A 21,887-nucleotide genomic window follows, 5' to 3' on the forward strand; every position below is an offset into this window, starting at 1 on the left:
CTGAGCGCCGGGGGTGCTTGGGCTGTACCACTGCGGCGGGGGATGGGGGGGGGATGGCTGTACCATCGAGGGTCCAGGTGGGCGGGGAGGAACCATTCTCTTGGTGGTGGGGGGGGCAGGTGGGGCTGAACCATCCCAGGGGAGGGGGGAGCCAGGGCAGGTTGGGCGAGTGAAGGGCCAGGGGGGGCTACCAGGGCTGAGGGGGCGTCCCGGGGGTCGCAGGGGCTCCCTGAGGTGGGTTGGTGCCATTGGGGTCCGTGTGCTGTGGGCATCACCCCGCGTTCCGCACCCCACGGCAGCTTGGTGCCCGCTGCTGAAAATGCCTTTATTTCCCCAAAATCGCTGTAAAATTCTCCTGCACACGCCGTGAGGGAAGAGGGAGCTCCAATAAATTCAATTTATTTCCATGGGGTGCAGTGGCCAGGGGTTCTTGCCATCCCAAGCGGGTGAAGGGGGCACGGAGCGGGGCAGGTGAGCCCTGAGGGGCTGGAGCTTGGATTTTCCCTTGGGAAGCACAGAGATGGCAGGGTGGGCACCCTGAGGGCACCTGCGCCATGCCACAGCGTTCAGGGATCTGCTTTGGCCGTGCAGCCCCTCCTGAAGGACTCAAATTTGCTGCCCCCAAGCTCTGGAACGCTTCAAATCCTCACAGACCTCATCCTGGACCCCTCACACATCCATGGGGCCTGTGGGGCACCCCACAGCAGAGCCCTCAGGGACTGGCCCTCCATGGCACTGAAGAAATCCTCGAGCACGTTCTTCATGGAGTCAAAAGTGGGTGAAAGGGGTACAGGATGGGGAAGGTGAGCCCTGAGGGGCTGGAGCCTGGATTTCCCCCTGGGAAGCGCAGGGATGGCAGGGTGGGCACCCTGAGGGCACCTGCGCCTTCAGGGATCTGCTTTGGCCGTGCAGCCCCTCCTGAAGGACTCAAATCTGCTGCCCCCAAGCTTTGGAGCACTTCAAATCCTCACCAAGTTCCCCACCCCAGCTGGGGTGACGTCCATGGGGTCTGTGGGGCACCCCCAGCACCCCACGGCTGCACCTCAGGGCTGCTGCTGGTACTGGCCCTCGGTGGCGGTGAAGAAATCCTCGAGCACGCTCTTCATGAAGTCGAAGGTGGGGCGTTCCTCGGGGCTCTCCTTCCAGCACTGCCTCATCAGCTCGTACAGCTCCCCCGGGCAGTTGTCCGGCTGCGGCATGCGGTAGCCACGCTCCAGGTTCTGGATCACCTCGGGGTTGGTCATCCCTGCCAGGACCCGATTGGGGTCATCCCCATGGTGTGGGTGGCACCCTGGGGTTGGGCATCCCTGCCAGGACCCAGTTTGGGTCACTGGAACCACCCCAGGGTTGGTCACCCCTGCCAGGATGATGCCCAGGACTCAGTTTGGGTCATCCTGACATTTTAGGGGCCACCCCAGGCTTGATCACCCTTGCCAGGACAATGCCCAGGACCCAGTTTGAGTCACACCAGGTTTTAGGGACCACCCCAGGATTGGTCATTTCTGCCAGGACAATGCCCAGGACCCCAGTTTGGGTGGCAGGGACCACCTCAGGCTCGGTCACCCTGGCCAGGACAATGCCCAGACCCCAGTTTTGGTGGCAGGGACCACCCCAATCTCAGTCACCCTTACCAGGATAATGCCCAGGACCCATTTTGGGCCACAGGGACCACCCCAGGCTTGGTCATTTCTGCCAGAACAATGCCCAGGACCCAGTTTGGGTCACCCCAGATTTTAGGGACCACCCCAGGCTTGGTCATTTCTGCCAGAACAATGCCCAGACCCCAATTTGGGTGGCAGGGACCACCCCAGGCTCAGTCACCCTTGCCAGGACAATGCCCAGGACCCAGTTTGGGTCACCCCAGATTTTAGGGACCACCCCAGGCTTGGTCATTTCTGCCAGGACAATGCCCAGACCCCAATTTGGGTGGTAGTGACCACCCCAGGCTTGGTCATTTCTGCCAGGACAATACCCAGGACCCCAATTTGGGTGGCAGGGACCACCCCAGGCTCAGTCACCCTGGCCAGGACAATGCCCAGGACCCATTTTGGGTCACCCCAGATTTTAGGGACCACCCCACCCACTCATTTCTGCCAGAACAATACCCAGACCCCATTTTGGGTGGCAGGGACCACCCTAATCTCAGTCCCCCTTGCCAGGACAATGCCCAGGACCCATTTTGGGTGGCAGGGACCACCCCAATCTCAGTCACCCTTGCCAGAACAATACCCAGGACCCATTTTGGGTGGCAGGTACCCCTCCCCACCTCCCAAACCCCGCATGGGGGCACCTCCCATGCCCTCCCACCCCCTTGTCCCCTCCCCAGGTGGCTTTGGCGGCCGTGCCCGGTGCAGGCAGGCGGGGCAGGGTGGCAGAGGGCGGGCAGGGTGGCACGGTGCCAGGCTGGCAGCAGCGTGCGTGCAGCGCTGCATGCACACACACCCCGCGGGCGTGCCAGCCCCGCTGCTGCCCCAAAATCCCGACCTGGATAGGGGATGCGGCCGTAGGTGACGATCTCGGTGAGCAGGATGCCGAAGGACCACACGTCCGACTTGATGGTGAACGTCCCGTAGTTGATGGCCTCGGGTGCCGTCCACTTAATGGGGAATTTGGCCCCTGGAAAGCGGCGGGAGGGGTGGGGGATAAATAAAGCGCTGGAATCGGATTTAATCCCGTGTGACAGCTCTGTCGCTGTCACAGCCTGGGGACCGGCTGGCTCTGAGCCCCCCGAGCCTGCGGGATCACCCCAAAGCAGGAGCCCCGCTCCAGCCGCGGGGGGAGAGATGGAAAAGGCAAAAAACATCCTTGCACCCCTCTCCTGCAGCTCCCCGGGATCCAGGCTGGCTGCGGGTCCCTCTCCCGATGTCCCCAAGCCCGGTGACACCCGGGGCTGGGCGGGACTCACCCTCCCGAGCTGTGTACTCGTTGTCCTCGATGAGCCTGGCCAGCCCAAAATCGGCGATTTTGCAGCACAAAGTGTCCGAGACGAGGATGTTGGCAGCCCTCAGGTCCCTGTGGATGTAATTCTTGGCCTCGATGAAAGCCATGCCTTCAGCAATCTGGGATTTGTAATTATTCATGAATTGCAGTGTTAATTAACAGCTCCGGAGGTCTCCCTGTTTCTCTGCTCCCCCCTCACCTGTGCTGCCATGTCCAGGAGTTTGTTGATGCTGAGCTTGACTCCTTCCGAGGTCTTGAGGAAGTCCACCAGGCTGCCTGCGATGAAAGCAGCAGTTCTCAGCTCCTGGGGGCCCTGGGGGGGTCACAAGGGCCCTGTCCCCCCAAGAAAAGCTCTGGGAATGTGGCCAGGAGAACACAGAAAATTCTTTATGCCCCAGCTGGATGTGGGAGAGAACAAAGGCAAAGCTTCCCCAGGGCTGGAGGCACAGGAACCTCTAAAATGAACACATTTCCACATTGCCAGTCTTTCATTCTGACTGGTTTTGGAGCCTGCACTGGGAAGTGCTGCAGTCACAGCCCTGGAGGACTTTAAGGAATGACCAGCACAGCGCTGTGTCCCTGCCAGGACAATGCCCAGGACCCAGTTTGGGTGGCAGGGACCACCCTAAGATTGGTCACCTTTGCCAGGACAATGCCCAGGACTCGAGCTAGATCACCCCCAGGTTTTAGGGACCAGTCTAGGGTTGGTCACTCTTTGCCAGGACAATGCCCAGGACCCATTTTGGGCCACAGGGACCACCTCAGGTTCTTTCACCCTTGCCAGGACAATGCCCAGGACCCAGTTTGGGCCACAGGAACCACCCCAGGCTCAGCCACCCCTGCCAGGACAATGCCCAGGACACAATTTGGGTGGCAGAGACCACACCAGGCTTGGTCACCCCTGCCAGGACAATGCTCAGGACCCATTTTGGGTGGCAGAGATCACCCCAGGGTTGGTCATTCCTGCCAGGACAATGCCCAGGACACAATTTGGGCCACAGAGACCACCCCAGGCTTGGTCATCCCTGCCAGGACAATGCCCAGGACACAATTTGGGCCACAGGAACCACGCCAGGCTCAGCCACCCTTGCCAGGACAATGCCCAGGACTCAGCGCTCTCTCTGCTGAGATGGGAATTTTTCACAGCTTGAACTTTATCCCGAAGATCTCTTCCAGCCCTAAAGCTCCAGAGCTCTGTGGCCACTTCCCTGTGGATGGGGCAGCAGCTGGAGCCCCCTGGGGTGGCCTCACCCTTCTCCATGAACTCGGTGATGATGTAGATGGGCTCCTTGGTGACCACGGCGTAGAGCCGCACCAGCCGCCGGTGCTGCAGCTTCTTCATCAGGTTGGCCTCGGCCAGGAAGGCGCTGGGGGACATGCTGCCAGCCTTCAGGCTCTTCACTGCCACCTTCGTGTGCCCGTTGTAGAATCCTTGGGGGAAAAAACGGGATCTGGACACTGGGCAGTGGTGCCAGCCGAGGAGGGCGGCTCCACGGGGCAGCCCAAGCTGAGGAGGAGATGTTGGAGGTTCCAAGAGCTGGTGGGAGTTGTAAGGGTTGGCTGGAGATGGAGTTTCATGGCCCCAAACGCCGTTGTGGTGTGGCTGGAGGGGTTTTGGGGTGATCCCAGCTGGCCTGGCAGCCGGCAGCGGGCACTGGTGGTTCTGTGGGTGGTGTTTGGGGGGAGAGGAGGGTGTGGGGAGCTGGGTTTGGGGTGGGAGGTGGGGCTGGGGGAGCTGGGCAGTGCTGGGAGCACAGGGGGGACTTTGTGGGATGGGCAGAACCGGTGGGAGTGGAAGGTGAGACCCCCAGAGGGCTGTGGGGCAGGATGGAGGGGAGGGATGGAAGGAATCAGAGAGGGATGGAGGGAAAGGACGGAGGGAAAGGATGAAGGGAAGGGATAAAGGGAAATAAGGAGGGATGGAGGGAATCAGAGAGGGATCAAGGGAAATAGGGAAGGATGGAGGGGAGCAGGCCAGCCCCGCTGGCTTCCCCACCGCAGCACTCGGGGGTTTTTTCTGCCTCCAAGCCCCCACAGCTGCTCCAGCATTCCAGCCACACTGGACACTCCCAAGTGGGGACAGAGCCAGCAGCTCTCCAGCTCCAGGATCCCACATGTCCCCTCTGTCCCCACCAGCAGAGCAGGGATCCGGGGATGGGGGAAAAGGGAAGTTTGGGCTGGGATCTCCCTTCTTCCAGGACCCTCAAAGCCACGGTGCCACACCTTGGGCTGTGCTGGCTGCTCCATGTGAGATCCCAGCTGGATCCTTCCCGGCTGGAGGATCCCGCTGCTCGCTCTGGTGTCCCACTGTCACCCTGACTCACCCATCCAGACCTCTCCGAACTGCCCCGCTCCCAGCTTCTCCACCAGCTTCAGCGACTCCCGCGGCACCTCCCACTCGTCCTGCCACCACGGCTTCTGCGGCTTCTGCGTCCGGCAGGGCTTGCCCAGGCGGCAGCAGAGCCCGTCGGAGCTGCCTGGCCCATGGAAGGCAGAGCTGGGCCAGCGCGGGGCACCCGGCACGAGCCAGGGCCGGGCTGGGGCGCTGGGAGCAGCGGTCCTGCTCATCCCACCCCATCCCATCCCATCCCATCCCATCCCATGCCATCCCATCCCATCCCATGCCATCCCATCCCATCCCATCCCATCCCATCCCATCCCATCCCATCCCATCCCATCCCATCCCACTCCTATCCCACTCCTATCCCACCCTGCCACATTCCCATCCCATCCCGCCTGGTCCCGTCCCATCCGGTCCTGTCCCATTCCCATTCCATCTTGTCCCATAACACCCTGCTCCATTCCATCCTCTCTGCTCCCATCCCATCCCGTTCCATCCCCTCTTATTCCCTCCTGCTCGCATTTCAGTTCATCCCATCCCATTCCCATCCCGTTCCCACCCCATTCCCACCCCATTCCCGCCCCATCCCGCCCCATCCCGCCCCATTCCCGACCCATCCCGGGTCATTCCCGCCCCATCCCGCCCCATCCCGCCCCATCCCGCCCCATCCCGCCCCACCCCGCCCCACCCCGCACTTGTGTAGTGCTGCACCAGCTCCCTGAGGCTGCCGAAGGGGGCTCGGGGGGAGATGTAGAAGCCGCCGCTGTCCAGGTTCCGGATCTTGTAGTGCTTCACCGTCTCTCCCTGGCTCTCGTCCAGGTCCCGCACGGACAGCGAGTACGAGCCTGGCGACAAGGGACACCCGTGGGACCCCCGAGCCCTCCCGAGCCGCCCAGACCCGAGGGAGCGCGGGTGGCACCTTTGGAGGTCTCGCTCTCGCGGATGAGGAAGGAGCCGTGGGTGTTCCCCGAGGCCAGGAGCTGCCGCTCGGCGTCCTTGCGGCTGATGTTCTTGAAGAACCACCTGGGGACACGGGGTGGGCTTGGGGTGGTGGGGACCCGGCCACTGGGGTTCTGTGGGATGATCCAGGCTCCTTCCCAGAGCTCAGATCCCGCCGGACACATCCAGCCATCCCTGGATCTATCCATCTTCCATCCATCATCCATCCATCCCTGGATCCATCCATACATCTTCCATCCATCATCCATCCATCCCTGGATCCATCCATCTTCCATCCATCATCCATCCATCCCTGGATTCATCCATCCATCCATCCCTGGATCCATCCATCTGTCCATCTGTTCTTCCATCCATCTGTCCATCTATCCATTCATCCATCCATCTTCCATCCATCCCTGGATCCATCCATCTGTCCATCTGTTCTTCCATCCATCTGTCCATCTATCCATTCATCCATCTATCTTCCATCCATCTTCCATCCCTGGATCCATCCATGATCCATCCATCCATCCATTCATGGATCCATCCATCCATCCATCCCTCTGTCCATCCCTTCATTCATCCATCTCTCCATGGATCCCTCCATCTCTGGATCCATCCCTGGATCCCTGGATCCATCCATCCATCTTCCATCCATACGTCTTCCATCCATCCCTGGATCCATCCATCCATCTGTCCATCTGTCTGTCCATCCATCCATCCATCCATCCATCTCTCCATGAATCCCTTCATCCATCCATCCATCCTTGTATCCATCCATCTCTCCATCCATCTGCCCATCCACCCATCCCTCCATAGATCCCTCCATAGATCCATCCATCCATCCATCCATCCATCCATCCATCCATCCATCCATCCATCCATCCACCCACCCATCCATCCATCTCTCCATGGATCCCTCCATGGATCTCTCCATGGATCTCTCCATGGATCTCTCCATGCCTGTGTCTGTCCATCCATCCCTGGATCTCTCCATGGATCCCTCCATGGATCTCTCCATGGATCCCTCCATGGATCCCTCCATGCCTGTGTCTGTCCATCCATCCCTGGATCCCGGCTCCATCCCTCCCCCTGCCCTGTCCCTACTCACGGCTCGGGCTCCAGGCTGTTCACCAAGGCCACGAAGTTGTGTGGGATCAGCCCCTCCTGGCCCGTGGTGAGCGACTGCGCCTTCCACCACTCCCCGTTCCTGCAAGGACAGCGCCGTGAGACCCCCAGACCCGCCCCGACCCCCGGGAGCGCCGGGACACCACCGGAGTTCCTCACTCTTCCAGCACGCGGAGCTTCTCCCCCTTCTGCAGCCCCAGGTCCCCGTCGTGCTGGGGCTCGTAGTTGTACAGGGCCACCACCAGCTTGTCTGTGGGGACAAGAGGAGGGACAGGGTGGCAGGGAGCGGTTTGGGGGGTCACAGCCGCCCCCCTGCCACAGCCACGCCTCACCTTGCATGGGGGAGCACGGAGGTGACGAGGACTCGTAGGACACCAGAGGGTCTCGGACCTCGGAGCCGTTGCGGATCGGCCTCTGCCAGGGGACGGGAACCCCGTGAGGCCCCGGCTCGTGGGATTTGGCCACTTCTGGGGGTGTTTTGGGGGCATTTTGGGGGCTGTCCCCCCCTGCTCACCTGGCGCTTGATGTCGGGCTCGATGGGGTAATTGCAGTGCTCACAAATGTCGATGTTCTCGATCCAGTCCTCGTCGTAGTCCGAGCTGCAGCAGCAGCCCATGGTGGCTGTGGGGGACAGAGGTGACACAGGGAGCCTTGGCACACCCATGGCGGCCTCTGCTCCTGCTGCAGCACATCTCCATCCGTCATCCATCCATCCTTGATTCCATCCATCATCCATGATTCCATCCATCATCCATCCATCCATGATTCCATCCATCATCCATCATCCATCCATCATCCATCCATCATCCATGATTCCATCCATCCATCATCTATCCATCCGTGATTCCATCCATCAATGATTCCAACCATCCTTCCATCCATCATGCATGATTCCATCCATGATTCCATCCATCCATCCATCCATTCATCATCCATCATTCCATCCATGATTCTCTCCACGATTCTGTCCATCCATCCATCCGACTGTCATCCATCCATGATTCCATCCATCCATGATCTATCCATGATTCCATCCATCATCCAATCCATCATTCCATCTGTCCGTCATCCATCCATGATTCTGTCCATCCATCCAGCATCCATCCATGATTCCAACCATCTTTCCATCCATCCTTCCATCCATGATTCCATTGATCCATCCATTCATCATCCATAATTCCATCCATGATTCTACCCATCCACCCATCCAACCATCATCCATCCATGATTCCATCCATCCATCATCCATCCATCCCTCCATCCATCCTTCCATCATTCCATCCATCCATGATCTATCTATGATTCCATCCATCATCCATGATTCCATCCATCCATCCATCCATCCATCCATTCCATGATTCCATCCATCCATCATCCATCATTCCATCCTTCCATGATTCCATCCCTCCATCCATCCCTCACCACCTGGCCCATCCCATCTCCTCAGCTGAACTGGCGACATTCCCTGACTCTGTCACCAGTTCCTCCTAATTTATCCTGCCCCGTTAATTAAAACCACCGCAGGCAATTAGCGCTGATCCCTCACACAACCTCATCATTAACATCCCATTAGCAATTAACACTCCCGCAGCTCTCCTTTAACGAGGTGCGCCCCTCCTCCATCCCAAAATCACCTCCTGCTGCTCATGGGCGCTTCCAAACTCCTTTTCCCACAAATTCCCACAAATTCCCACAAATTCCCACAAATTCCCACAAATTCCCACAAATTCCCACGAATAATTCCCACACCCCGTTCCTGCAGCGTGGGGGACGTTCCTAAACCCCCAAACCCTACAACACCCTTGAGGCTCGGCCAGGGTGACACCGTGGTGCCACCAGGGCTTGGGCACCTTCACCACGAGCCCCGTGGGCACCTCTGGCACGAACCCCAAAAAGGCTCCTCCAGAGAATCCCCCACACCCACGGGGCCGAGCTTTGTCCCCAAACCCTCTGCTCCGTTCAGGGAGAGATGGTTTTTTTTTTGGGATTGTTTTTCCCTCCTTTTCCTGACTGGGAGTTTGGGGTTTTCGGCAGCGTGCCCAAAAATCCACCTTTTCCCACGGTGCCAAGGGGGACACAGCAGTGAGGGGTTTGGAGGGGGGATTTGGGGTTCCTAAGGAGGTTTTGGGGTCCCTAAGGAGGGTTTGGGATCCCCAGGGAGGGTTTATGGTCCCTAAAGAGTGTTTTTGGGTCCCTAAGGAGCATTTAGGGTCCCCAGGGAGGTTTTAGGGTCCCTAAGGAGGGTTTTGAGGTCCTGACGGAGGGTTTGGGGTTCCTAAGGAGGATTTGGGGTCTCCAGGGAGAGTTTAGGATCCCTAAGGAGGGTTTGGGATTCCCAGGGAGGGTTTTGGGATCCCCAGGGAGGGTTTTGGGGTTCCTAAGGAGGATTTGGGGTCTCCAGGGAGAGTTTAGGATCCCTAAGGAGGGTTTGGAATCTCCAGGGAAGCTTTGGGATTCCCAGGGAGGGTTTTGGGATCCCCAGGGAGGGTTTTAGGATCCCCAGGGAGGCTGTTCAAACACAAATTTTCTTCTGCTGACTCTCCCCTCATCATTCCCAGCACCTCCATCTCAGCTGGGCAGCCAGAAGAGTAAAAAATCCAAAATTCATCAACATTTTCAAGGCCTTTTTGAGCTTTTACGGACAAGAACAGCAGCAAAGTGCCCACATTTCTTGGCCAGAGCAAAGGCACGGCTGAAAAATCCCAAATCCATCCCCCTGACCCCATGGAGGAGCCCCCCGGAGCTTTTTGAACACCTCCAGCACTGCTGGGAGCTGTTTTTTCCTCCCGGGGTGAAGGAGGGAGGTGCTGCTATTGTGCTTTTTTTTTCTTACAGCCCCAAGCCACAGCGTAATTTCCACCACCACCACCAGCAGCCGTTTCACCTGCGCCAGGGCCAGGCCGAGGAGGAAAAAAAAAAAGAAAAAAGAAAAAAAAAGGCGTTTGAAGTAGTTTTTTTTTTTAGTGGCTGCATCTGTGCAACCGAATTTCTTTGTGCCAAAGGGGCCTGGCAGGGAGGTGCCCCCTGTGGGGTCTCCTTGCCAGGTGTGTGCCACTCTTGTTGTGTTTTTATTTATTTTTATTTATTTTTTTCTCTGGATTTGGGGTTCCCTGTGAGCCCTCCGGACCATCCCCCAGCGCTGGCACAGCCTGGCAGTGCCACCCTGCACCGTGTCCCCAAGGTGCCACGGCAGCAGGGAGGGTCAGCACTGAGGCAGCAGCAAAAAAAAAATGGGAATTTCTGAGCGCCCGAACCCCCAAATTGGGCAACAAAGCTGAGGGGAACTCGAGCTGGTGCCTGTCCCTCGGCACAGCCCTGGGGACAAAACTGCTGTGCCCTGGGGACAAATCTGCTGTGCCCTGGGGACAAATCTGCTGTGCCCTGGGGACAAAAAAAACTGCTGTGCCCTGGGGACAAAAACTGCTGTGCCCTGGGGACAAAAAAATTGCTGTGCCCTGGGGACAAAATTTCTGCTGTGCCCTGGGGACAGAATTTCTGTGTCCTGGGGACAAATTGCTGTGTCCTGGGGACAAATTGCTGTGCCCTGGGGACAAATTGCTGTGCCTTGGGGACAAAAACTGCTGCTGTGCCCTGGGGACAAAACTGCTGTGCCCTGGGGACAAAAAAAACTGCTGTGCCCTGGGGACAAATTTCTGTGCCCTGGGGACAAAACTGCTGTGCCCTGGGGACAAAAACTGCTGCTGTGCCCTGGGGACAAAACTGCTGTGCCCTGGGGACAGAATTGCTGTGCCCTGGGGACAAAAATTGCTGTGCCCTGGGGACAAAAAAACTGCTGTGCCCTGGGGACAGAATTTTTGTGCCCTGGGGACAAAACTGCTGTGCCCTGGGGACAGAATTGCTGTGACCTGGGGACAAAGCTGCTGTGCCCTGGGGACAAAATTTCTGCTGTGCCCTGGGGACAAAACTGCTGTGCCCTGGGGACAAAACTGCTGTGCCCTGGGGACAAAAACTGCTGTGCCCTGGGGACAAAAATTGCTGTGCCCTGGGGACAAAAACTGCTGTGCCCTGGGGACAAAATTTCTGTGCCTTGGGGACAAAACTGCTGTGCCCTGGGGACAAAATTTCTGTGCCCTGGGGGCAAAAACTGCTGTGCCCTGGGGACCAAACTCCTGCTGTGTCCTGGGGCCAGAATTTCTGTGCCCTGGGGACCAAACTCCTGCTGTGCCCTGGGGACAAAAAACTGCTGCTGTGCCTTGGGGACAAAAAAAACTGCTGTGCCCTGGGGACAGAATTTCTGTGCCCTGGGGACAAAAACTGCTGTGCCCTGGGGACAAAAAAACTGCTGTGCCCTGGGGACCAAACTCCTGCTGTGCCCTGGGGACAAAAAAACCTGCTGTGCCCTGGGGACAAAATTTCTGCTGTGCCCTGGGGACAAAAAAAACTGCTGTGCCCTGGGGATAGAATTTTTGTGCCCTGGGGACAAAATTTCTGCTGTGCCCTGGGGACAGAATTTCTGTGCCCTGGGGACAAATCTGCTGTGCCCTGGGGGCAAAAATTGCTGTGCCCTGGGGACAAAAACTGCTGTGCCCTGGGGGCAAAAATTGCTGTGCCCTGGGGACAAATCTGCTGTGCCCTGGGGACAAAATTTCTGCTGTGCCCTGGGGACAGAATTTTTGTGCCCTGGGGACAAATTTCTGTGCCTTGGGGACAGAATTTCTGTGCCCTGGGGACCAAACTCCTGCTGTGCCCTGGAAATGGATCCTTGGGGAGAGCCCCGCGAGTGCCACCATCACTGCCACCGCCAGCAGGACCCCCCGGCGGGCAGGGGACATGGGGACATGGGGACATGGGGACAGCGCCTCTCCCCCCCCCGGGAGCCCCCAAGGGATGGAGAGCCCAACCTGGCTCCCCCCATCCCTCTCCTCCCCCCAACAACGAGCCCGAACCCCCATTTCCACCCCTCCCAGGGGCACTCGGAGAGCGCAGCTCACCCCCTCCCCACCCACGGGTGCCCCCCAAATCCCAGCGGGGCTCGGAGCCCTTCCCCGGCTCTCACCTGGTGGCAGCGAGGGGAGCAGTGGCCGCTGTCACAGTGCCATGGCCCGCGGGGACCGCGCCCGTCACGTCCTCCCCATCCCGGGGAGCCGGAGAGGAGCGCCCCGAGACTTGTGGGGTGCGGGGAGGAGATCCTCGAGTCTTATGGGGTACGGAGAGGAGACCCCCAAGTCTTATGGGGTGCGGAGAGGAGCCCCTCGAGTCCTATGGGGTGCGGAGAGGAGACCCCCAAGTCCTATGGGGTGCGGAGAGGAGCCCCTCGAGTCTTGTGGGGTGCGGAGAGGAGTGCCCCGAGTCTTGTGGGGTGCACAGAGGAGCGCCCCGAGTCTTGTGGGGTGCGCAGAGGAGCCCCTCGAGTCTTGTGGGGTGCGGAGAGGAGCCCCCCAAGCTTTGTAGGGTGCAAAGAGGAGCCCCCCAATCCTTGTGGGATTAAGAAAAGAGCCCCCCAAGTCTTATGGGGTGCGGAGAAGAGCCCCCCGAGCCGGGGGGGGTGCAGAGAGGAACCCTCCGAGCCTTGTGGGGTTCAGAGAGGAGCCCCCCGGACCTTGTAGGGTGCGGAGAGGAGCCCCCCGGGCCGGGTGGGACCTTTCGGGGTGCAGAGAGGAGCCCCCCGGGCTGGGTGGGACCTTTCGGGGTGCAGAGAGGAGCCCCCGGGCCGGGTGGGACCTTTCGGGGTGCAGAGAGGAGCCCCCCGGGCCCGGCTGCGCCGCCGCTCTCCCCGCCTCGCTCCGGTTTCCTGCCTCATGAGCAAACTCAAGAGGAGCCCGTTCTCAGCTCCCCCGACCGCAAGAGCGAGTGACAACCCCCGATGGCTTCCTGCCACCCCCGGCCCCGCGGGTGCCCCTGGCGAGGGTGGGCGAGGGGCTGCCGAGAGCCTCGGGGGGTGGCACCCACCGCCAGCACCCCCCTGTGCCCTGCGCTGTCCCCTGGGCCAGCCTGGCAGTGCCCGCTGCACCCTGGGGTCCCCTCTTGGTGCTGTCACCTCCTCCTTGTGCCCCACGGTCCAGCTGCTGGGACACAGCTGTCACCTCCGTGCCACTCCGTGCCACCTCCGTGCCACCTCCGTGCCACCCTGGGCAGCCCGAGGGCCGCGGGGACAGGGGTGGCGGCTGAGGGGACCCGCGGTGGCCCCGGCGGGGTGGCAGCGCTGTTTTGGGGACAGCGCGACCACAGCAGCATTGTGTTGGCTTCTTTGATGCAGCGACAGCCGCAGGCGGCTCCGGGACACGGGCAGGAAGCGCAGAGGTGACAGCGGGGCTGTGGCAGCTTGGGGGGCACATTGGGGCTCTCCTGGTGGCCTGGGGAGGAAAAACAGCCCCCCAAAATCCCAAAATTCTCCCCACGGCTTCCCTGGAACTGCTCTGTCCAGGGTTCTGTGAAAGTCGCATCCCCACGTGGCACCTCTGGGGGGATCCAGGAATTCCCTCTGGCTGCCCTGGGACCCTGGCAGGGGTCAGGAACCCCCCTGGACAGAGCCCCCAGAGACACTGGCTGTGATCTCTGTCCATGGAAAAGAGTTTTCAATCTCACAGGATGAATTACCAGCTCTGAGTGTTTGATATAAGTAATAATTAAGTGTGGCATGGGTGCAAAAGTAAAATTTTAGGATTCTAGATTAGTGGGCTGTGCCCACTCAACACCTCCCCACGCTGAGCACGACCACCCACTCACACCCCACCCCACCGCCCCAGCTGCACCCGCTTCCCGGTTATTTATCCGCCCCAAGTGCGATGGGCAGGAATTTCCTTATCCAGAGGAATAATTTTGGCTTGTTGCGTTTGGTTTTTCTTTTTTTTTTTTCCTTTTCTTTTTTAACATCATTGTCTCCGCCTGGGAGAAAACTCCCCGTTCCCGGACGGCGCCTTCACCGGGGCACGGAGGATGGGGAATGATTGATCCCCGGGCTCAGCCGCCCCTCCCCTCTTCTTGGGGGGGCCCAAAAAACCCCGAGGAAGGAAAAAGAAACGGGGGGTGCCCATGGGGGGCAGCCGGGGTCCCACACCCGGACGGGACCTTAAGGTGGAGCCGCGTCCGGATCTGTCCCATGCCACCTCCCCCGTGCCCGCGGGGCTCCAGGGGCAGCGGAGGTGGCTCGGGGGTCTCCCCTTCATCCCCCGTGCCCCTCCTGCCCGGTGCGTGCCCACCCCTGTCCCCTCCAGACCCCCAGAATAGCCCCAAACCCCCCCCGCCGTGCTCCCCCCGAGTCCCGCTGTCCCCTCGCGTGTCCCTTCCCACGGCCCCCCCGTGTCCCCTCGCACCCAGGGACCCCCCAGACCCCATCCCCGAGCATCGCCGCGTCCCCCGGGCCGGGCCACCTTAAACCCGACATCCGCCGGCCGGGCCGGGCCGGGCCGGGCTGTGCGGGGACATCGCCACCAGCGCCACTTCCACCCCGAGGTGCCCAACTCCCCCTCCTGCACCCCCAAATCCCCTCCTCGCACCCTGAGGCTCTTCCTTGTGCCCCAGGTCCTCTGCTTGCACCCCAAAATTCCCTCTGCGACCCCAAAATAATTCCTCTCCTTGTGGCCGGCGCTTCCCTGCTGGCACCCTGAGCTCCCCAGCAGGAGAGCAGAGGGGTGGCCGGGCAGGAGCTCCGCCACGCTCTTCCTCTTCTTCCTCCTCCTCCTCCTCCTCCTCCCCAGCCCCGGGGGTGGCTTTGGGGACAGCAGAGCCCGTGGGGACATTGGCAGCCGGTTGGTGTCGGGGCCGGTACCGGGGGGTGAGGAAGCACCGGGAGCTGCTCCCTACGATCCCCATTCCCCCCCAAAATAAATTGGGGAGACTGCAGCCAAACCCAGCCCCCCGTGCCTCAGTTTCCCCGCTGCCTGGGGAGGGAGGTGACAATGCCACCACGCAGAGGGGACCTCGTGACGCGCAGGGCAGGGCCGGGAGCTGCAGGATTTCCCCTTTTTCCCTTTTTTTTTTTGCCGAGGAGGCGCCCATGGAGTTCTCGGAGCTGATCAAGACGGCGACAGTGGAGGACGTGCTGCTGGCACGGCCGGGGCTGCCCGCGGTGCGGGGCACCCTGTGCATCACCAGCCACCACCTGCTGCTCTCCTCCCAGCCCCGCGGCGACCTGCAGCTCTGGCTGCTCATCCGCAACGTGGACGCCGTGGAGAAAAGGTGAATTTGTCCCCAAGCTTGTCCCTGTCACTGTCACCCCTGTCTGAGCTGGAGGATATCCCCCACATCTCCCGCTGGGCGCTCCGCGGTGCCGTGTGCTTCCTCTTCTTCTTCCTTCCTCTTCCTCCCACGCGGGGCAGGGCGGGCATTGACTCCTCTCGTTCCCAGAGTGCAGAATTTAGGTTGGTACCAACCCCCCCGCCCCGGCGGGACACCAAATTTGGCTATTTTGGCTCTCTGCCACCCGCCCGCGGTGGCACAGGAGAGGCTGGAGCCCGGCACAGCCCCCGAGGGTGGGGACAGGGCAGCTCGGGGTTGTCCCCGAGTGTCCCCAATTCATCCCTGACCCCTCCCATCCACGTCCCGCAGGGTTTGCGGCTCCTCCGGCAGCATCACTTTGCGCTGCAAGGACCTGCAGGTGCTGCAGCTGGAGATCCCGGGCATGGAGGAGTGTCTGAACATCGCCAGCTCCATCCAGGTGAGCCAAAGGCTTGGCCGGGGGGAAAAGCGCCGCTGCCGCGCTCGCTGTGGCACCAACCGGGCAAACAGCGCTGGCACACGGCGGCCGTGCCAGCCGCGGTGCCCCTGAGCAGCCCGGCGTGCCCCGCCGCAGGCGCTCTCCTCGGTGGACTCGGTGATGATGCTGTACCCCTTCTTCCACCGCCCCCCGAGCCTGCGGCTGCGGCAGGGCTGGCACCCGTGTGCCCCCGAGTGCCACTTCCAGCAGGTCGCCTCGCAGGTGAGCCCGCCCGGGAGGGACGGGAGCATCCCCCGCCGGTCCTGCCGCTGATGTCGCGATGTCGCCTCTCCCCCAGACCAGCCGGTGGCGGCTGAGCGCCGTGAACCGCGACTTCAGCGCCTGCCCCTCGTACCCGCCCGCCGTGATCGTGCCCGCGGCCGTGGGCGATGACACCGTGGCAAAGGCGGCGCGGTTCCGGCAGGGCGGGCGCTTCCCGGTGCTCAGCTACTTCCACGCCAAAAACGGCACCGTGAGTCCGTGCCGCCCCTCTGCCAGCCTCTCTGTTCCTCTGCCCCTCTGCCATCCCCCCATGTCCCTCTGCCATCCCCTCTGCCCCTCTGCCATCCCCCCATGCCCCTCTGCCATCCCCCCATGTCCCTCTGCCAACCTTCCCTCTCCCCCATGTCCCTCTGCCATCTCCCCTCTGCCCCTCTGCCATCCCCCCATGTCCCTCTGTCACACCCCATGTCCCTCTGCCAACCCCCCCTGTCCCCTTCCCCTCTGCCACCCCCTCTGCCCCTTTGCCATCCCCCCATCTCCCCCTGCCCCTCTGTCATCTCCCCCTGCCCCTCTGCCAGCCCCTCTGCCAGCTTCTCTGCCCCTTTGCCATCCCCCCATCTCCCCCTGCCCCTCTGCCATCTCCCCATGTCCCTCTGCCAACCCCCATGTCCCCCTTCCCCTCTGCCACCCCCTCTGCCACCCCCTCTGCCATCCCCTCTGTCCCTCTGCCAGCCCCCCGCCCCCCAGGCCTCTCAGAAATGGGCAATTCCCTCTCCATAGGATTCCAGAATTGGGTTAGAAAAGACCTTAAAGCTCGTCCAGTGCCACCCCTGCCATGGCAGGGACACCTCCCACTGTCCCAGCTTGTTCCAAGCCCTGCCAGCCTGACCTTGGGCACTGCCAGGGATGCAGGGGCACCACAGCTGCTCTGGGAAAGCCATTCTGGTCCCTCCACACGCTCCCAAGGAACAATTCCTGATTCCCAATATTCCATCCCTCCCTGCCCTCTGCCAGTTTGAAGCCATTCTCTGTGTCCCGTCCCTGTATTTTGTCCCAAATCCCTCTCCAGCATTCCTGGAGCCCCTTTAGGCTCTTTATGGCCATCCTGGAGCCTTCTCTGCTCCAGGCTGGACATGCCCAGATGTCACTGTCGAGGCAGGGGTGGCACTGGACGAGCTTTAAGATCTTTTCTAAAAAGATCTTTTCTAAAAAACTCTGGTTTATTCAAAATGCACTGCTCTTTTATACAGAGCTTCATGAGGATCAATGGAAAAAAAACTGAGAGTAAAACTCTGGTTTATTCAAAATCCATCGCTCTTTTATACAGAGATTTATGAGGATCAACTCCATTGGACCAATGGAAAAAAACTTGAGAGTAAAACTACGGTTTATTCAAAATCTATCACTCTTTTATACAGAGCTCCGTGAGGATAAATGGAAAAAACACTGAGAGTAAAACTCTGGTTTGTTCAAAATCCACTGCTCTTTTACACAGAGCTTCATGAGGACCAATGGAAAAAAAACAGAGTAAAACTCCGGTCTATTCAAAATCCACGGTCTTTTATAGAGTTTCTTGAGGACCAACTCCATTGGTGATGAAGTGAAAACAAGTCACCCCATTGGTGCACAGTGCTTGATGCACAGTGATAGAACTTAACTGTAAACAATGTGAATAACAAGAGAGATAAAGAATTATTTACATTCTTCTCCAGCTCTTTCCCAGGCTTTTGCCTGGCCAGAAACTCTCGTTTCTCTCTCTGACTGAGCCCCAGGCCCAGCCGTGCCCCGTTTCCCCAGGCCCTGCTCCGCAGCAGCCAGCCCCTGCCCGGGCCCAAGCGCCGGCGCTGCCCCGAGGACGAGAAGCTCCTGGGGACGATCCTGGAGGAGGGTGATCGAGGCTTCATCATCGACACGCGCTCGGCGCAGGCGGCCAAGCAGGCCCGGCTCAGCGGCGGCGGCACCGAGCCCAAATCCTGCTACCCGCGCTGGCACCGGCTGCACCGCGCCCTGGAGAGGTGAGAACCGGTTCCCTTCCCCCGGTGTGACACTGGGACGGTGCCACCACACCTCTGTCCCTCCTGCCAGGGGCCGCCCGCTGCAGGAGAGCTTCGCCAAGCTGGTGGAGGCGTGCGAGGAGCCCGCGCCCAGCGTGGAGCGCTGGCTGGGCCGGCTGGACGGCAGCCGCTGGCTCGGCCACGTCAAGGCCGCCCTGAGCACGGCCTGCCTGGCTGCCCAGTGCCTGGACAGGTAAAAGGGGCTGCATTTTGCCCGCTTTTCCCCTCCGTGCCAAGCCCACCATGCCCCAGAACGCCGGGTGCCCCACAGGGAGGGCTGCAGCGTGCTGGTGCACGGCGCCGAGGGCGCGGACGCCACGCTGCTGGTGACGGCGCTGGCCCAGCTCATCCTGCAGCCGGCCTGCCGCACCCTGGAGGGGTTCCAGGCGCTGCTGGAGCGGGAGTGGATCCAGGTGAGGGGTGGTGTGGTGTGAGGAGGGTTTGGTGCCAGCCCGGCCGGGTGCCCTCACCCCAGCTGGCCGCGGGCAGGCCGGGCATCCCTTCCAGCTGCGCTGCGCCCGCTCGGCCGCCTCCCAGGCGCGAGGGAAGCAGGAGGCGCCGGTTTTCCTCCTCTTCCTCGACTGCGTGTGGCAGCTGAGCCGGCAGTTCCCCTTCTCCCTGGAATTCGGGGAGCAGCTGCTCCTCACCCTCTTCGACAACGCCTACGCCTCGGCCTACGGCACCTTCCTGTGCAACAACGAGAAGGAGAGGTGGGTGCGTGAGGGGATCCAGGGCTGCCCTCTGGCTGCCCTGGCAGGGGTCAGAACCCCCCTGGACAGAGCCCCCAGAGACACTGGCTGTGATCTCTGGCCATGGAAAAGAGTTTTCAATCTTACAGGATGAATTACCAGCTCTGAGGGTTTGATATAAGTAATAATTAAGTGTAGCACGGGTGCAAAAGTAAAATTTTAGGATTCTAGATTAGGGGTTCAAAGGGGACAAGATGGAGGAAATTGGGTGTGCCTTGTCCTTTTTCTCCTTCTTCATGCCCTCCATGTTTCACTGTGGTGTTGGCATTTTTCTGTTGGTTCAGGCTGGGGACACACTGTCCAACGTAGGTGACAGATATTGGCACGTTATTGTAAATCCAGCACAGGTAGTTTGTGGTATTTAATGTTTGTACCATCCCACTGAGGGCAGAGCCCCACACGCTGCCCTGCAGGACAGAGCTGCGGCAGGGCAGCAGAACATGTTAGAGATAAACAGAATAAACAACCTTGAAACAGCACAGACCAATTATGGCTTCTGCTTTGGCAGCGGGGCAGAAAGAGAATTTTTGCAATCTGGGAATCATCAATAGCACAGATTGTGACAGGTGTGGGGCCAGGCCCCTCCTGTGCCACCCCCCAGGTGCCACCAAAGCCTGCTGGGGACTGCAGCGTGCCCCTCCTGTCCCCAGGAGCCTGTGCCAGCTGAAGGAAAGCACACACTCGCTGTGGGCATGGCTGAACCAGCCCGAGGAGCAGCACAAGTACCTGAACCCCCTCTACTCGCACAACCCCCTGGTGATCTGGCCCTGCGTGGAGCCCCAGAGCATCCAGCTGTGGCGGGGTGAGTGGGATCCCCCCAAAATCTCAGCAGCTGCTCTGCCCTTCCCTTGGGCTGGTCCTGCATCAGTCCACGACACGGTGATGGCAACGGGAAGATGCAGCAGCGCACAGCTTAAGCAGCAGACTAAGAACTTAATGTTACAACTTACTTTAAAAGCTTTTTGACTAATCACACACAGCAAAAATATATTGACAGTAGTTCTATCCAATCAGTATAAATACACGTTTGAATTAAATATAAATATCAATATAAATATTTAGAACATATATTAATATATAAATATCTATAAAAATATATTTACATTTATATATTAATATATAATAAAAATTTATATTAATATATATTTATAAAATTATACATATTTATAAATTTAAATATAAATATAAATATAAACATAAAAACACACACCTTGAATTAAAACAATACTCTCTTAATTTAAATACAATATTTGCTTATAAACTTTGACACAATGCACAGAACTCTATTATTAAGCTTAGAACTTCCTAATTTCTCACCAAATATAGTTTTCTACAACTTAGAGAGTTATTTATTATATATATATAGAGTTATATATTAGAGAGTTATCCTAATATCTCACCAAATATACTTTTCTACAACTTAGAGAGTTATTTATTATATATATAGAGTTATATAGAGTTATCCTAATATCTCACCAAATACACTTTTCTATAACTTAGAGAGCTATTTTACCTAAACATTAATACACTGACTATTGTTTTATTTGACTTTTCTTTCTACTTCTTCTATAATTTTTCTGCTGACCAATCTTACAGCTACTACTTAGCTCTAATCACCATCTTGCTGTCTCTATAGCCTACCTTTACAATGTGCCCAAAACCCTCTAATTTTTAAAAAATCCAACATTCCCAGGTTTTTTCCTTCGTTGGATCCGTCCTTCCCAGCACCTGGATGAGGCCTGGGAGGAGATGCGGAGGTTGGTGGAGGGAAACAATTCCTGCATGGAGGAGGGAGCTGGGAAAGGCTGAGCCAGAAGCGGCGCTGAACGTGGGCACTGGGACAAGGTGACACCGATTGTGCCAAGGGCAGGGACACAGAGCCCGGGCACAGCTCTGGCAGAGGGGACAGAGCTCCTTCAGCTGCCCACCCCGAGCTCCTCGCAGTAAATCTCTCTGCCAGCCCCTGCCTGAGTGCTGCTCGTCCATCAGGGAGCTGCTGCTTCCCGCTGGGATTGCGGCAGGGCCCGGGAATGGGGCTGGGGCTGAAGGGCAGCAGATCACCCCAAAAACCCTCAGATCACACAGAAACCCACACCAAAAACCCCAGCAGATCACACCAAAAACCCCAGCAGATCACACAGAAACCCACACCAAAAGAACCCCAGCAGATCACACAGAAACACAGCAGATCACACAAAAGAACTCAGCAGATCACACTAAAAGCCCCATCAGATCACATAAAAAACCCTCAGATCACACAGAAACCCACACCAAAACCCCAGCAGATCACACAAAAAAACCCCCAGCAGATCACACAGAAACCCAGCAGATCACACAAAACCCCAGCAGATCACACCAAAAAATCCCTTAGCAGATCACACCAAGAAACCCTCAGCAGATCACACAGAAACCCTCAGCAGATCACACAGAAACCCAGATCACACAAAAAAACTCTCAGCAGATCACACCAAAAAACCCCAGCAGATCACATCAAAAACCCTCAGATCACACAGAAACCCACACCAAAACCCCTCAGCAGATCACACAAAAAAACCCTCAGATCACACAGAAACCCACACCAAAAAAACCCCAGCAGATCACACAGAAACCCAGCAGATCACACAAAAAAACCCTCAACAACAGAGACTGCTGAGCCTTTCTTTGGCAGCACGGCTTGGAGGAGGGATTTTTCCACCACATGGAACTCCTGAACCAGGCTTGGGTTCCGACAGAAAACAATTCCTGCCTGCTGCACTTGCAGCTTTTCCACACTTCAGGGCAGGGCCTGAGGCTGTGCAGCCTCCCTGGGATGGAGTTCATGGATGGGCAGAGGTCCCAGGAGGAGCAGTGCTGCTCCA

At 58.7% G+C, this 21,887-nt stretch overlaps 2 protein-coding genes across 4 annotated transcripts; one reads left to right on the plus strand and one right to left on the minus strand.

Annotated features, from left to right (window-relative positions):
* Window positions 1-383: 383 nt before the first annotated feature.
* LCK (LCK proto-oncogene, Src family tyrosine kinase) lies at window positions 384-12,562 on the minus strand. Its single transcript, XM_041720780.2, has 13 exons — window positions 12,366-12,562; window positions 7,863-7,969; window positions 7,681-7,762; window positions 7,508-7,598; window positions 7,332-7,430; window positions 6,201-6,304; window positions 5,977-6,126; window positions 5,265-5,417; window positions 4,192-4,371; window positions 3,140-3,216; window positions 2,906-3,059; window positions 2,485-2,616; window positions 384-1,246 (listed from the first exon to the last, which is right to left on the minus strand). The coding sequence occupies exons 2-13, from the start codon at window positions 7,962-7,964 to the stop codon at window positions 1,044-1,046; spliced, it is 1,527 nt and encodes a 508-aa protein (XP_041576714.2). The 5' UTR covers window positions 7,965-7,969; window positions 12,366-12,562; the 3' UTR covers window positions 384-1,043.
* Window positions 12,563-14,835: 2,273 nt separating this feature from the next.
* On the plus strand, window positions 14,836-20,991 carry LOC100226641 (myotubularin-related protein 9-like). Of its 3 annotated transcripts, XM_030290646.4 has the most exons (10): window positions 14,836-15,487; window positions 15,857-15,965; window positions 16,101-16,226; window positions 16,303-16,476; window positions 18,024-18,241; window positions 18,312-18,473; window positions 18,552-18,693; window positions 18,770-18,990; window positions 19,680-19,831; window positions 20,723-20,991. In XM_030290646.4, exons 1-10 carry the CDS (start codon window positions 15,306-15,308, stop codon window positions 20,836-20,838), a joined length of 1,602 nt encoding a protein of 533 aa, XP_030146506.4. In that variant the 5' UTR covers window positions 14,836-15,305; the 3' UTR covers window positions 20,839-20,991. The 3 variants fall into 3 exon arrangements, with proteins under 3 accessions (XP_030146506.4, XP_072774162.1, XP_041576791.2); XM_072918061.1 differs by lacking the exon at window positions 16,101-16,226 and having other exon boundaries at window positions 15,164-15,487; XM_041720857.2 differs by lacking the exons at window positions 16,101-16,226; window positions 16,303-16,476 and having other exon boundaries at window positions 15,164-15,487.
* Window positions 20,992-21,887: the final 896 nt, after the last annotated feature.

Source organism: Taeniopygia guttata, chromosome 23, assembly GCF_048771995.1.
Source record: "Taeniopygia guttata chromosome 23, bTaeGut7.mat, whole genome shotgun sequence".
NCBI classification, from domain to species: Eukaryota; Metazoa; Chordata; class Aves; order Passeriformes; family Estrildidae; genus Taeniopygia; species Taeniopygia guttata.

Coding starts and splice junctions, on each gene's coding strand:
- LCK (XM_041720780.2), bottom strand. CDS start 7,964: ATGGGCTGCTGCTGCAGCTCGGACTACGACGAGGACTGGATCGAGAAC. Junction 7,431..7,507: donor AAGCTCCGCGTGCTGGAAGA/GTGAGGAACTCC, acceptor CTGTCCTTGCAG/GAACGGGGAGTGGTGGAAGG. Junction 6,305..7,331: donor AACAGCCTGGAGCCCGAGCC/GTGAGTAGGGAC, acceptor CCGTGTCCCCAG/GTGGTTCTTCAAGAACATCA.
- LOC100226641 (XM_030290646.4), top strand. CDS start 15,306: ATGGAGTTCTCGGAGCTGATCAAGACGGCGACAGTGGAGGACGTGCTG. Junction 18,991..19,679: donor TGCAACAACGAGAAGGAGAG/GTGGGTGCGTGA, acceptor TCCTGTCCCCAG/GAGCCTGTGCCAGCTGAAGG. Junction 19,832..20,722: donor GAGCATCCAGCTGTGGCGGG/GTGAGTGGGATC, acceptor CAACATTCCCAG/GTTTTTTCCTTCGTTGGATC.